The sequence below is a fragment of the Panicum virgatum genome, chromosome 8N (assembly GCF_016808335.1).
Source record: "Panicum virgatum strain AP13 chromosome 8N, P.virgatum_v5, whole genome shotgun sequence".
In the NCBI taxonomy this organism is placed as follows: domain Eukaryota; kingdom Viridiplantae; phylum Streptophyta; class Magnoliopsida; order Poales; family Poaceae; genus Panicum; species Panicum virgatum.
This window is the reverse complement of record NC_053152.1, coordinates 7,890,014-7,905,671: the sequence shown is the minus strand read 5'-3', so window position 1 is coordinate 7,905,671 and position 15,658 is coordinate 7,890,014. Positions and strand designations below refer to the sequence as shown.

Here is a 15,658-nt window from a genome sequence, read left to right as displayed (position 1 = left end):
TTCTCTCCTCCTCCTCTCTCTGCGCTCGCCGGCGCCCAAGCTCTGCCGAGGCCCGAGGTCATGGCGGTCGGCGTTCGCCCTCCTGTGCTCCCTTTGCTGGCCGAGCTCTGCGCGAGGCCATGGCGGCGGCGAGGCCCGCGCGTGGCGTCGCGGCCTGCGCTGCGCCGCGGCCGGCGTGCGGCGGCCGGGCCTGCGCGGAGCTGCGGCGGCGTGAAGCTTGGCGCTGAAGCGCGGCCGAGTGGCGCTGCGCGGGGCTCCCTCCGCCGGCCCGCGTGAGGCCGCGGCGCGGCTCCATCCGCCGGCGCGCGCGAGGCCCGCTGCGGGACGCCCCTGCTCCCTCCTCCTCCCTCGATTTGGGCAGTGCCGGCCGGATCCGCCCCTCTCTCTCCCCGGCGGGCGGCCTCGGCGCGGGGCTCCAGCAAGCTGCAAGCTCTCTCTCTCTTGTTTCCGTGGTCAACGTCGTCGACCTCCCTCCCCCCTAGCGCCGCTGCGCCGTCCACCTCTGGCGGCCCCTGGCTGGCTCCCTCCCAGATCCGGTTGGTGACGGCCATTGGAACGACGACGGGCCCGCGCACGGCAGTTTGGCGTCTCAGCCGTACCGTGTTGTATATGGCGTGCCGGCGGCCGTCCGGAACCATAGCGGACAGATTACCGTTCCCCGCTGCGGGACTTTTTCCGCCACAGCGGTACTGCTGGGTGGCGTATCGGGTGCTTTAGCGCACCCGGTGCAGACAGCCTTAAACCCAGAGAGAGACTGTACCAGTTTGTCACTGTAGCCCAAAGTCCAAGAAACCCGGCCAGCTTCCAGTGACTAGTGGTGACTGGCATGTCGTGTCGAGACAGCTTGACGGCAGCCTGGCCATTGTTTCCCGCACGTGGTGTTTGTGTGAGACGCGGGCGGGGTAAAGTTGATGATGAGATTAAAAAAATTCACTGCGCTCCGACCTCCGAGTGGTTGGGAGAACAAATAATCTACATAACACATAATATTCAAACATTGTGCATAATACATGCATGTACTATATCAATTTAAGAATAACAAGTAGTTTAATTTCAAAAGAAGTGGGAAAGTTCATGATGAAAACAAGGAGAGAGAATGTGTTTTAAACCGATAACGGGTGGTACCATTTCAACATTAGAATACACACCACGACTAAGTGGTACGTGCACAAGTACTATGAGTAGAGAAGTGTGCGTGGATGCTCAAATGGCGAAACATCGGTCCTAATGGCGTGCGATACACATTCCGTGTATATCTCATTTTCTAGAAATATGCGCACCCACATAAAATGATTATCACACGACAGCAATTCTCTATAAACTCATGTCAAATCTACAAATCTTGCGGGGTGAAACAGTTGACCTTTCTCAGTTAATCCTTTGACAAATACTTTTGGACTAAGCAACAAAAAATTATTTTTACATATGTATACTCAACTATATGAATTCACGCACCCACACTATATTACTATTAGCAATTATAAGAAATTGCGGCAGCGGGCTCGGGAAATTAATGACATCATAGGCATCTGGCAATCAACATGCACGTCCTTGTATCAGAAAAATAGCCTAAGTAATTTCTGGAATAGATTCAAGAAAATACAAGCATCGTGTCTGGTTGAGGACTTGAAAATCGAGATATTATCATTATTATAAATGAATATGAGCCATTCATCCACCTAGATGTACATAAAGTAGTCCATAGCAATATAATATTCCATTCGGTCTTCTTATAACATTGGGCAAGTGGTCTATAGGAAAGAAATGGTTAAAGCTACACATAGTCTTATGGGCCGACCACAAGATAATAAAGTAGCATATTTGTATGATCGCACTATACACAAATGCTCGAGAATTGAGAAGTGCAGCTCCAAAGTAATGAGAAGTATAGTGCGGTTTGAAACTTTTTTTTTACCTCTAGTGGAACCCAAATACTTTTACCATTGTGGTATTTACTGTAGCTATAGACTTTCAGTTAGGCCAGTTTCAGTATATAGTTTCATTGCACAGTTACCTAGAATAAAAACTAAGTAATCATGCCGGATAAGTTTCATATATAGGGATGAAACTCCTCTCACATCCCATAAAACTCTACCTTCTCACTCCTCATAAATATATTGCCACCTCGGCAAAATTAAATACTCATGAAACTCCACTGAAACCGACCCTATAACTTTTGCCAAATACATTGGGTAGCTCTAATGCCATAGAAGTAGGAGATGCACGGTTGCTGTTCTCACCAACCATGACCCAATAAATTAATTTTTTAAAAATCCAGCAAAAGCCATCTACTGGGCTGCAGCCTGCAGATACATATGAGCTGGAGCATAGATCTCTAGTCCAGCAACAGAGGGAGCACATCTCTAGGCCATCACCTTTCGATCCTCTCTGTCACACAAAGAAAAAACCTTTCGATCCTCTCTCCTGAAAAGAATGGCCGGCCGCCCCTTTTGTCCTGTTTTGATCAGGCCTCCTCCAACGATGGACGACGTCGCCAACTAAATTAATTTTTTAATCCATAAACAGTACCGAACAGCTCTCGCTAGCGGTGCAGTTCTCGTCGGGTGAGAGCACCATCCCCCTCACACGCACGCGACCCTAGGCACCTATGCCACTGTGCCGCCCGGCGACGTCCCTTTCTGTCTGCAGCCGCTGGAGGAGGCCTCAGGTGAGGAAACAGACTGTCTGCAGCCGCTGGAGGAGGCCTCAGTTGAGGTGAGGAAACAGACACCATGTTCTGCTGTTCTCCTCCATCAACAGCAGGGGCGGAGAGAGGGGGCGGACTGGGGCCTGGCCCCCTGATCCCCAAATTTATATTACAAATTTAAATTTTGATTAAATTTTTATAGAAATTTGTATGGTTGGCCCCCTCTAACGATGAGAAAAACGACATCATGGCTCCGCCCCTGATCAACAGTCAACAGTGTTTTCCTCTCCCACCACTCTAGTAGCAGCCACCAACCAACCAGCAGTGTTTTTCTCTCACACCACTCCAGCAGCAGCCTCCATCAACAGCACAGCGAAAAGGGTGAGAGTCCAGTCTGTTCATCACGGTGCCCAAAATCCAAGAAAGCTGGTCAGCCTCCAGTGACAACCGGTAACTGCCGTGTCTTGTCGCAACGCCAGCCCCGCCATTGTTTTCCCGCAACGCTGTGGTTGTGTGAGACACGGGCGCGGTGGCGATTTAAGGTTGATGCTGAAAGAAAAAATATTATTACGCTCCAAACGGTTGCAAAACAAATTTCCAAACTAGAGATCTAGATGTATAATTTTTATTATGTATCTGGATATATATACCATGTGTACAAATATAGCTAAAACTAAGTGGTACATGCACAAGTAAACGGCGGTCGTGATCAATACGATACACATTCCATGTATACCTCCTTTTTTTGAATCAAGCGTACACATAAAACAAATGGTTATCACACGACAACATTTCTCCGTAAACTTTTGTCAATCCTACAATTCTCACGGGCCGGGATGGCACAGTTGACGTTTCTCTCATCTCTAACAACAGTTAGACCTTTGGCAAATCTTTTTAAACTAAGCAAGAAAAATTTCTTTCCAATCTCTTTAAAATGAAGCAGTCTTTTACCACACTTCTTTATGAAGGATAATCTCAGTCAAACTGGGAAAAATCTCTTTTGTATCCTGAATAATCTTAACCCCCCTATTTACTATGGGAAATTAATACTTTCTTCGAATGTTACTTGTACTTTTGTTTCTAATTTCACATACATATGTGAGGCCCACTTGTAAGCTAGGCACTTAGATCATTTCCGTTGAAAGAAAACGTCCCAGGCCGTCATTGGTTGATCTGCCATTAATCTTGGGAAGCCCATAGGAAAAAACATGAATTTTTTTTTGAAATTTCAAGCTTCTATCATATCATAGAAGCTGTCACATTTACACACATGGGTCCAGAGTAGTGCGGGCTCCATTATATAACTTTGTCTTCTCTTTTTCCCTTTTCTCACTAATATTTCCCATTCAAATCAGATTCATGTTAAGCGAGGATCATATCTAGCCAAATCGCTGTCCACTTTCCGACACTTCAACCTCTGTCACCACAGATGAAGCCTTTAACACAGTTGGAGAAGGAAACCACGCTAGGTGTTTGCCCCATATATATTAGATGGTGTCGCCACCCGTCATTGCTTCAGCACTGTAGAAGGTCGGCTTCATGATCTCTTATTCTTAAGATAATCCTACATCAAGTTTTTTTGTGTTGAATAAAGTAATGTTGAAGTTACTTTTGCACCAAATGGCTTCCAAATTTTCTTCTGCAAATTTCTGTTAGTAAATTGTGACATTACTTTTGTTACAATACTTTTTTGAAACTTGATATAGATCTGAAGAGTGGAGAAAGTAGACGTGGAGGCACGGTGATTGACCGGCATTTGCAAGTGCACGCCGCTATTTCTACACGTGTGCACGTACCACTTAGCCACCTTCCTAAGTTCCGGGAGTTCATATTAGATGGTAAGATCTCCCAAATATTTTTAACGACTCATTTTGTCACACCATTAAAAATTCTAATACTTTCGTCCCAATATAACTACTTTTAGACTTGATTAAAGTCAAATATTTTTTTATCTTTGATTAATAATATCTTCAAAAATAATTGAATCAAAATAGAAAATGTTACATGTTGTGATAGTTGGTTTCACTATGATTAAACTGATATCACTTTTATGTTGTGAATCTTTATTTTTTTTTACCATCTATGATCAAAGTTAAAAGGTTTGATTTGGAGACAATAAAAAATAGCTATATTCTGGGATGGAGGTAGTACTCAAAAGGAAGAACGACAACACATTTCTAAAGTTTTTCATTTTGTACATATCAGATCATGAATTAGTAACCGGCCGCTGCCAATTTCCAAATGGTCCTGTTTATTTCAACTTTTGGAATAGGATATTTACGGAATTTCAATGAATAAGAGCAAACCTTATACATCCCGCCCTTTTCCCACACCCAGCTTGAAAACATTGCATCCCTCATTCCAGGTGGTGACAATCTCATGTCAATCCTACAATTCTCACGGGATGGCACAGTTGACGTTCTCTCTTATCTCTAACAATAGTTAATCCTTTGGCAAATACTTTTTAAACTAAGCAGCAAAAATTTCTTTCCAATCTCTTTAAAACGAAGCAGTCTTTTACCACACTTCTTTATGATGGATAATCTCAATTAAATTGGGGAAAATCTCTTCTGTACCCTGAATAATCTTACCCCCCCCCCCTATTTACTGTGGGAAATTAATACTTTCTTCAAATGTTACTTCTACTTTTGTTTCTAGTTTCACATACATATGTGAGGCTCACTTGTAAGCTAGGCACTTAGATCATTTCTGTTGAAAGAAAATGGCCCAGGTCGTCACTGGTTGATCTGCCATTAATCTTGGGAAGAGCATAGGAAAAAACATGAAATTTTTTGAAATTTGAAGCTTCTATCATATCATAGAAGCTGCCACATTTACATGCATGGGTCCAGAGTAGTGTGGGCTCCATTATATAACTTTGTATTCTCTTTTTCCCTTTTCTCACTAATATTTCCTCTTCAAACCAGATTCATGTTAAGCAAGGATCATATCTAGCCAAATCATCGTCCACTCTCCGACACTTCCACCTCTGTCACCACATGTGAAGCCTTAACACCGTTGGAGAAGGAAAGCCACGCTAGGTGTTTGCCCCATATATATTAGATGGTGTCGCCACCCCGCCATTGCTTCAGCACTGTACAAGGTCGGCTTCATGATCTTTTTTCTTAAGATAATCCTACATCAAGTTTGTTGTGTTGAATAAAGTAAAGTTGAAGATACTTTTGCACCAAATGGCTTCCAAAATTTCTATTGCAAATTTCATTTAGTAAATTTTGACATCACTTTTGTCACAATACTTTTTTTTTTCTAAACTAGATATAGATCCAAAGAGTGGAAAAAGTAGACATGGAGGCACGGTGATTGACCGGCATTTGCAAGTGGATGCCGCTATTTCTACACGCGTGCTAAAAGCACTACTACAAAAACAGCCTTTGTTCCAGGTCATTTGTCCCGGTTACCTTTGGACCCGGGACAAAAGGTGGCTTTTGTCCCGGGTCCAAAGGAGCGGGGGGACAGGGGCCTTTTGTCCCGGGTGGAGCCACCAACCGGGACAAAAGGCCCCCCTTTTGTCCCGGTTGGTGGCTCCACCCGGGACAAAAGGTCCAACCCTTTTTATCCCGGTTGGTGGTACCAACCGGGACAAAAGGGTGACCCTTTTATCCCTGTTGGTGGCTCCACCCGGGACAAAAGGCCCTTTTTGTCCCGGGTGGAGCCACCAACCGGGACAAAAGGCCCCTCCACGTGATAGTTCAAAAGGGAGTTATTCTTTACTGAGTCACATGTACTACTTAGGTGAGTTGGCAAGCAGGCCATGCGCTAGGCAATAGGTCTTGGGTTCCAATCCCGCAGGGCGCAAATATTTTTTAGCACGAGGGACATTTTGTCCCGGTTCTACCACCCGGGACAAAAGCCTCCAGCGCTTTTGTCCCGGCGGCCGAATCCCGGTTCCAAACCGGACAACCGGGACAAAAGGCTGTTTTTGTAGTAGTGAAGATTTGATTTGAAGAAAATCTAAAAATAGCTATATTCTGGGATAGAGGTAGTTCTCAGTAAGGAACAACGACAACACATTTATGAACTTTTCGTTTTTGTACATATTAGATCATGAATTAGTAGCCGACCGCTGCCAATTTTTGAAATGGTTCTGTTTATTTCAACTTTTGGAATAGGGTATTTACAGAATTTTTTATGAATAGGATCAAACCTATACACCCTAGCCTTTCCCACACCCAGCTTGATAACATTGCATCCCTCATTCCAGGTCATGACAATCTCATCTCCGGTGATGATGCAGATCGTCACAACCTTACTCAGGTGATGATCATGCATGCTGGCTGTTTTCCTAGCTACTGTCCAGAGCACGCTGCCCAGCAACCCAAAGACTGCCAGTTCAGAAAAAAAAAAGGCAGAAATAAATTTTCAAATTAGAGATCGAGGTGTACTAAGTGAGTGGTACATGCACAAGTAAACGGCGATCGTGATCGGTATGATACACATTCCATGTATATCTCCCTTTTTTGAATCAAGCGTACACATAAAACAAATGGTTATCGCATGACAACATTTCTCCGTAAACTCATGTCAATCCTACAATTCTCACAGGATGGCACAATTGATGTTTCTCTCATCTCTAACAACAGTTAGTCCTTCTATTAAAAAAAAACAGTTAGTCCTTTTGCAAATACTTTTTAAACTAGGCAACAAATATTTCTTTCGAATCTCTTTAAAACGAAGCACAGTCTTTTACCACACTTCTTTATGAAGGATAATCTCAATCAAATTGTGAAAATCTCTTTCTGTACCCCTGAATAATCTTACCCTCCCTATTTACTATGGGGGATTAATACTTTCTTCTAATGCTACTACAACTTTTTTTCTAGTTTCACATACATATGTGAGGCCCACTTGTAAGCTAGGCACTTGGATAGTTTCTGTCAAAAGAAAATGGCCCAGGCCGTCACTCGTTGTTGATCTGCCATTAATCTTGCGAAGCTGGCATAGGAAACAAACATGAAAGTTTTTGAAGTTTCAAGCTTCTATCATAGAAGCTGTTATCTAGCCAAATCATCGTCCACTTTCCGACACTTCCACCTGTCTCACCATAGGTGAAGCCTTTAACGCCGTTGGAGAAGGAGACAACGCTAGGTGTTTGCCCCATATATCTTAGATGGGGTCGCCACCTTGCCATTGCTTCAGCACTGCAGAAGGTCGGCTTCATGATCTTTTTTTCTTAAGATAATCCTATATCAAGTTTTTTGTGTCGAATAAAGTAATGTTGAAGTTACTTTTGCACCAAATGGCTACCAAATTTTCTACTGCAAATTTCTGTTAGTAATTTTGACATCACTTTTGTTACAATACTTTTTCTAAACTTGACATAGATCCGAAGAGTGGAGAAAGTAGAGGTGGAGGCACGGTGGTTGACCGACATTTGCAAGTGCACACCGCTATTTCTACACACGTGTACGTACCACTTAGCCACCTTCCTAAGTTCCGTGAGTTCATATTAGATGGTAAGATCTCCCAATATTTTTAACGACTCATTTTGTCACACCATTAAAAATTATACTACTTTTGTCCCAAAATATAACAACTTTTAGATTTGATTAAAGTCAAATATTTTTTTTATCTTTGATCAATAATATCTTCAAAAATAATTACATAAAAATAGAAAACACTACATGTTGTGATAGTTGGTTTCACTATGAATAAACTGATATCACTTTTATGTTGTGAATCTTTATATTTTTTTACCATCTATGATCAAAGTTAAAATGTTTGATTTGGAGAAAATCTAAAAATAGCTATATTCTGGGATGTAGGTAGTTCTCAGTAAAGAACAATGGCAACACATTTATGAACTTTTCATTTTGTACATATCAGATCATGAATTAGTAAACGACTGCCGCCAATTTTTGAATGGTTCTATTTATTTCAACTTTTAGAATAAGATATTTACGGAATTTCCATGAATAAGCACTACCGGAATGCCCATATTGCACACGGTAAAAGCTTTGCCGTGTGCAACACACGGCAACGCGCACACGGCATACATGTGTCGGTAAAGTGCTCATGGCACACGACAAAATAAATGAACAGTAAATAAAAAATTAGGCCCGGCCACACCCCCGCCGCCGCTCGCACCCCCGCCGCTGCTGCCCTGCCGGCCGCCGCACGCTGCTGCCGCCAACAGACCGCCACCACAGCTACCACTAGAAGCCGCCGCTGCAGGAGCCATATCCCCCTCCACCGTCGACATCGAGCACCGAAGGAAGAGTTCGTCGCCGTTGCCGTCCCCCAGTGCGCCCTCCCGGCGGGGAAGAAGGGAAGGGCCGGCACGTGGTGGCTCCAGCGGCGGGATCCAGCGGCGGCGGGCCGGATCCGGCCTCCAGCCGGGGAAGGAGGGTCCGGGCCCACAGATCCGGCGGCGGGAGAGGAGAGGAAAGGGGCCGCGTGGCGGAGGAGGAGCAAGGGCTGCCGCACCGTGAGAGGGCCGCGCCGGGAGGGGGCTGCCGGACCTTGCGCCGTCTGCCGCCGCTCGCGTCATCCGCCGTCGCTGCCGGAACTCGCGCCGCGCAGTCCGCCGCCGCTGCCGAAGCTCGCGCCGCGCCTAGAGCTCGTTGCCGGCAGGGGGCGCTCCCAGTACGCCGCCGCCGCTCCTCGCCCCGCCGCCGCTCCTCACTACCGGTGAGGGGCGAGCAGAGGGGGGAGGGGAGGGGAGGCAGAGGAGGGGCTGCCCGGCCTGGCAGGAGAGGGGAGGGGAGGGGAGGAGAGGAGAGTAGGGGAGGGGAGGCGACCAGGCAGGAGTGGAGACCAGGAGGGGGTGGCGGTGGATCTGCGGGAGGAGAGGTAGGGAGGTGGTGCCGGTTAAGTGTGTGGGTGGGTGGGTTGGTGGGGTGGGGGGTTGTTTGCCGTGTGCCCCAGATCTGGGCACACGGCAAACAGTTTACCGTGTGTTTTTTTGCTCGACACACGGCAAACGGTCCGTTTGCCGTGTGCTCGAAAATTTGCACACGACAAAAGTTTGGACACACAGCAGATTGGCCGTTTCCGTAGTGAAGATCAAACCTTATACACCCCGCCCTTTCCCCTATACAGCTTGAGAACATTGCATCCCTCATTCCAAGGGTCCATTCCAGGTCGTGACAATCTCATCTCAGGTGATGATCCAGATCGTGACAACCTTACCTCAGGTGATGATCATGCATGCTGGCTGGTTTCCTTGCTACAGTCCAGAGCACGCTGCCCAACAACCCAGTCCAGTTCAGAAAAAAAGGCAGAAATAAATACCGGAAGGAGGTGGCTCAGGCCTTCGCCTTTCGAGCCCATCTCCCCTCTTTTCCTGAAAAGACCAACTCTTCTGTCCTCGCCATAGCCATTCCTTAAACCCAGAGCGAGCGAGAGACCAAGAGAGAGTGCTTGGTACAGCCGTGTCCTAACTGTCCACAGTTTTTCTGTCTCGGCGGCGGCGGCGTCGCCGGCGTGAATAATCATTTGAATCTTGTTCATCCCGGGGTATTCCTCGTTGCTCTGTGCAGAGAAGCCGACCATGGTGTCTGGGCGCAAGAAGCAGCAGGGGAGCAGCGGCGCGGCGGCCACGCCCGAGAAGAAGAGCGGCAAGGGGAAGGGGAAGGCGGCGAGGGAGGACGGCAAGGAGCGGGCCAAGGAGAAGGAGGTGACGGGAGCCAGCAAGAAGGCGGCGAAGGGCAAGGAGCCAGCGAAGGAGAAGCAGAAGGAGGCGAGGGGAGACGGCAAGAAGGGGAGGGCGAAGGCGAAGCAGCAGCAGAAGGAGGCGGCGGCGGCCAAGAGCGCCGGCCAGCAGTTCTTCAAGATCTTCTTCTCCGACCAGTCGGGGCAGCGATTGGTGAGCTTCTTCACTGCGTCCCCTGTTTCATTTAATCCCTGAATCAATGGCGACTGGCGGGGACTGTGCTATTGCTTTTCGGTTCCTTTTTTTTCTTTCCCGAAAGAGAATTACTACTTTTGGTTGTTGCTCCATGAGATGCTGGGATGATGATCCGACTTGATCTATCTCCGTTAGAAATCTGAATGCTTTTGCTTGTAATGCCAAAAAAGGGACGTTTTGCGTTTGGCCATCTTTTTTTAGGACAGCCTTTTTTTTTCTAATGTTCTAGCCGTTAGTAGATTGCTTGTTATGTACCCATTTACTTCCTCGTGCGGGTTTTGGTGTCCGATTCGGATGCGGTTATCCGATTCAGCAAGTTCCGAATACCACTCGGAATCCGACACCGGTGCGGAATGTTTGACTCAGCAAAAATATTAGGACGTGGCCGATTTTGGCAAGTTTATCGGATATGACGAATACCACTCGGAATCCGACACGGTGCGAAATGTCTGACTCAGCAAAAATGTCATGACGTGGCTGATTCGGCAAGTTTTTCGGACACGCCGAATACCGCTCGGAATCCGACACCGGTGCGGAATGTCTGACTCAGCAAAAATGTCATGTCGTGGCTGATTCGGCAAGTTTTCTGGACACGCCGAATACCATTCGGAATCCGACACCGGTGCGGAATGTCTGACTCAGCAAAAAGGTTATAGGATGTGGGTGTCCGGATAATTCTGATAAGAAATATTCAGCAATGTTTTATCTCCTGATTATGATTGCATATTCCAGCACCATCAGATTAGTACACTGCATACCTTATATATGCCATTCGTCTGCTGGTTTTACCTTTTTTTTATAGTGTTGGTCTTACCTTTGATATGAGATTGTGTCACACATGCAGCTCGCGTCAGTATCAATAAGTTCATGTGTGCATCCTATACAAAAACATTAACAGCTTATTAATTGTTTATATGTGTAGAAAATCCCTGCATCTTTCCACCAGCACCTCAAGGAGCAGCCTACTGGACTGGTTTCCCTGAAAGGTCCGAGCGGCAACACATGGCAGGCAGTACTTACTTCGGACTCCGAAGGGTTGTTCTTTGGGCAGGGGTGGAAGGAATTTGTTATGGATCACTCTGTCAAGCAAGGTCATTTCTTGGTATTCACATATGATGGACTCTCACAATTCTCTGTGACAGTGTTCGGTTCATTAGGCGTCGTGGACCCACCAGCTTTGATTGCGAAGCCTACTAATGATGTAGTGATTAAGATTGAAGATGATGAAGAGGTCCAGGGGGACATGGATGCAGGTGGCACTTCTGATACATCAGTTCTCCCCCCAAAAGAGGGTAATGGAAAAACAAGAAAGAGGACTAGAGGAGTGAATGATCTCTCAGAAGGTGGCAATGCATCAAAGAGGCATTCAAGTGTTGCAAAAAATGCTGAGAAGAAGAGACCTGAAGCAAAAACAAGAAAGAGGACTAGAGGAGTGAATGATCTCTCAGAAGGTGGCAATGCATCAAAGAGGCATTCAAGTGTTGCAAAAAATGCTGAGAAGAAGAGACCTGAAGCTATCCCTCGCACTTCTAAGGATCGTCTTACTTCTAAGGATGCATCAACAATTGACAACACTGAGAAAGGTAAAAGAGCCTTAATGTTCAGAAAATGTATAATTGACCTGAATAATTGTTCTTGGTTATTGTGTTCATTGCAGAAGTGCATAGCTATTTGCTGCTAACATTGCAATCTTTTTAGTACGTTCTGATTGACAACATGAAGTTGACTGCAGGATAACTGCATAAATGACTAATCCATTAAGCACATACCTGCAACTGTACTGCTGATTAGTTGTCCTGCATGGTCTGAACTTAAGAGGCCATGTGCTTTGACGTTGCAGGCATGTAGTTGCCAGAACACCCCCATGCCTAAGCTATTTATTGGTGGTGACAATTGTCTAAGATTACCACCGACTCTTCTCTCTTTTTTAGTATTAAAAATAAGTGCTCTATTATGTCAAAACAGGATTGCAATCCCAGTTCAGCACGGTACCAAAACAACCTGGTGGCCTGTCTGGTTACATGCATAGATTACATGCATAGGCATAGATTGTCAAGCACACTCATGATCAACCATTATTTTTCTAGCTAGGATTCATTCAAAATTATTGCCATCCATGCTTTCCACTCAAGTTATTTTTTGCATATCACAGGTACCCCATTCAGATTGTTAGACGAATCTACGGCTTTCAACAAGACTCAGGTCAGAGAGAAGAATATGCCTAAGCTTGGTAAATGTAAGTTTTCACTCCCCCTGAACAATTTTGTTACAGTGAAATTGACATCATTTATTGTTAATAAGAGATTCAATTCTTTTGGACTACATGACTTCTGTGAATAATTTGATGCTATTGTATCTTTCAGTCATTGTGAGGAGGGCCAGGCAACCAGTGGTAATATCTCAGAGGCGTCCAGTAACTCAAGAAGAGAAGGACCTTGCTCTTAAAAGGGCTAAGGAATTTAAATCAGAGAATCCTTTTGCCGTGCAAACAATGATGGAATCTTATGTCTATGTGGGATTTTTCATGGTAATGTCACTTATTTCCCATATGGTATTTCATTTGTATCGAGCTCAAAAGTCTTCCTTGTAGTTGCTAGCATGCTCAGGGTTCCTTATTGTGCTTAGTTTGAATTTTCCCAGATGGGATATAAATTCCTTGAAGATAATACTGAAGGTTCTAAGAATGTTAAGCATCAATACTTTGATAGATAAAAATCTACAGATCGTAGTTTACAAGTGTTGTATGCTTTGTTGCATTCACTGTTGGCTCCACTGTTGGAAATATAGAATTGTTTAGTATATAAAAAAATACTGGCAACTGGGCATAGCTGAAAGACATTCACAGTTACTACATGTTGAGATAATAAGCTTGATCCACTTATGGACGTGGATTCCTATTTGTTTCACTATATGCATTACTCTTGGCATTCCATTTATAGGGAGTTTTTATGGTGTAGTTATCACATCTCTTGTAAATCCATTATTTATCAGAGTCGTGCTTCCCTGCTCTACTCTGCTCTCTGCAACAAACTGTTCTTGTAACAGCAAATGGTTTCCCAGCATTTTTCTAGTAACTTTGCAGATTAGCCTAGTTTGGATCATTTAACCACCTTTTGGTTCCCTAGCTTTTCGATCCCTAATTGGACTATGTAAAGTTAATTTGGTACTTTGTGATTGTAATGTTCAAGAACCTAACGAAAAAGGGGGTTAATACTTTGTTTGTGGATAGCATTGCCATATCTACCATTGTCTCGTTTACATTCTCATTACTTCTCTGACTTACCTTGTATTGCAGAACATCACATGCGAATTTGTCAGAGAATCACTTCCTCGGACAAGCAAGAAGATGACGCTCTGGGATCCCCTAGGGAAGCCTTGGGAAGTTAACTATGTTTACTATAGCGGCCGCTCGGTCGCCTCTTTCAGCGGTGGCTGGGGTAAATTTGCTCTAGGAAACAATCTGGAGAAGTTTGATGTTTGTGTCTTTGAACTTTTCAAGGAGGACAACATTAGAGTGCACATCTACAGGGTTGTCTCCGAGATAACCCCGCTCCTCCGTGCCAGCAGTAAAGACTAGGGTGTCATTCGCACGTTGGAGAGTGCGATCCCGTCGACCTGTGGCTAGAGAATAAGAACACTGGTCACTCATTCACATGCTGGAAAGTGCTTCTATGCTCCTTGAAGAGGGAGAGCTTCACAAAAATAAGTGACAATAAACATAACATATGTTGTACCGGTTAAATATGTCGTTGTGAACCTATTATGGTAATTTGATGTGCCCCTGTTAATTATTTTCTTGCGGAGTTGTGGTTTATTATGGAAACGTTTTTTCCAGGAGTAGGAAAAACAGGAGAGCGGTTGCAATTTATCTGATCATCATCAGCCTTGCATTGGCTGGTGGAGTGGTAGTTGCAACCATGTGGCTCTAGGGTGCAACTGAAGTCTTGACCAAAACTGGCTGCTGGTTATGAAGTATTCTGCGGTCACTTATTAGTTTCTCTCTGAAATTGTTACTAAACTTACTTATTGTGATCATATTCATGCCTGCTCAACTACTGATTTTATTGTTGTATGACTTGTGAGATGGCAGTGGCCCAGGACTTCTAGCAAATATTACAGAGCACAAGATCAGGTCTTTTGGCACATGCCAAGCAGCTGCAGGTTGCTGTGAGGCCAGACCTGTCAGGACACAAAAGTTCCACAACCAATTTCCTGCTGTTCAAGACCAACCTGCTTATTGGTTGCTGCATCCATTTCATGGCTGTGCCCTTGGCCATCCATCTCCTTGTTGCTTCACTCTGTTTTCTGTTAGTTGCTGGTTTGCTGCTGATGGCTAGAAGACCACGTGTTGAGGTCTCAGTCAGGCTCTGCAGCTCAAGCCTCCTTTAATTCCTTTCTACTCAATCCAGCACTTCAGCAATGGAGAAAGATCACTCCTCATTACCCACAAAAAAAAAGATCTCGCCTCATCAGCAGACTTTTTCGAAGTACTGGTGATCAGTGTGCCAAGAGCAACAGCTAAACAGGAGATAACTGAAGTAGGTTAGGTGAGGCCTAATCATTGCTCAATGATTCAGTCTGCAGAATAAGAACATCAGAATGAGAGACAGGTGAAAGGAAGCTGCCTTTTAGGTGTTACAGTTAGAGCCTTCCTTCTATCTCATCTTGTATTTGTCCTTTCTCAACAAGCATTTTTTACTGTCCCTGGGAGATGCAGAGAGGTACTACCATCTCAGCTAGACTGCTAGAGTTAATTTCGGTATCTCCTCGTATAATTAGTACAGACAAATGGTACCTTCCCAAAGTAAAAAGCCTCTTGAAGCCGGAGAATTGAGTGCACAAGTACTACAACTGTACATTCTTTATGATGTGATTAGGAGAGCCAGATTAAGACATGTGATGTATAAGGTAAGGCACTTAGATCACTAATGTTGAAAGGTGATAGGGTAGCAGCTTCTTGTTGGTTGCACCGTTCAGGGCAGTGTTTATGAGCTTGGGGACTTGGGGGCATCCGATTTTTTGCCTCACATACAGATGCTGGTGCAGCCACCAGAAACTTTGGCTCATCTGCAGTTAATGGCCCCTTCATTTCGGTAGGTTCTTGATGGCAAAGGAAGCTATATCTACGAGGTTGTTGGCAAGTA

The 15,658-nt window shown here is 45.0% G+C and overlaps 1 protein-coding gene across 3 annotated transcripts; it reads left to right on the top strand.

The window, feature by feature from the left end:
• The first annotated feature begins 9,892 nt into the window (after positions 1-9,892).
• On the top strand, positions 9,893-14,305 carry LOC120685798 (B3 domain-containing protein Os11g0197600-like). Of its 3 annotated transcripts, none has more exons than XM_039967889.1 (6): positions 9,893-10,030; positions 10,147-10,472; positions 11,437-12,097; positions 12,667-12,750; positions 12,878-13,041; positions 13,810-14,305. In XM_039967889.1, exons 2-6 carry the CDS (start codon positions 10,158-10,160, stop codon positions 14,089-14,091), a joined length of 1,506 nt encoding a protein of 501 aa, XP_039823823.1. In that variant the 5' UTR covers positions 9,893-10,030; positions 10,147-10,157; the 3' UTR covers positions 14,092-14,305. The 3 variants fall into 3 exon arrangements, with proteins under 3 accessions (XP_039823823.1, XP_039823825.1, XP_039823826.1); XM_039967891.1 differs by having other exon boundaries at positions 9,911-10,025; positions 10,146-10,472; XM_039967892.1 differs by having other exon boundaries at positions 9,928-10,472; positions 11,437-11,828; positions 11,937-12,097.
• Positions 14,306-15,658: the final 1,353 nt, after the last annotated feature.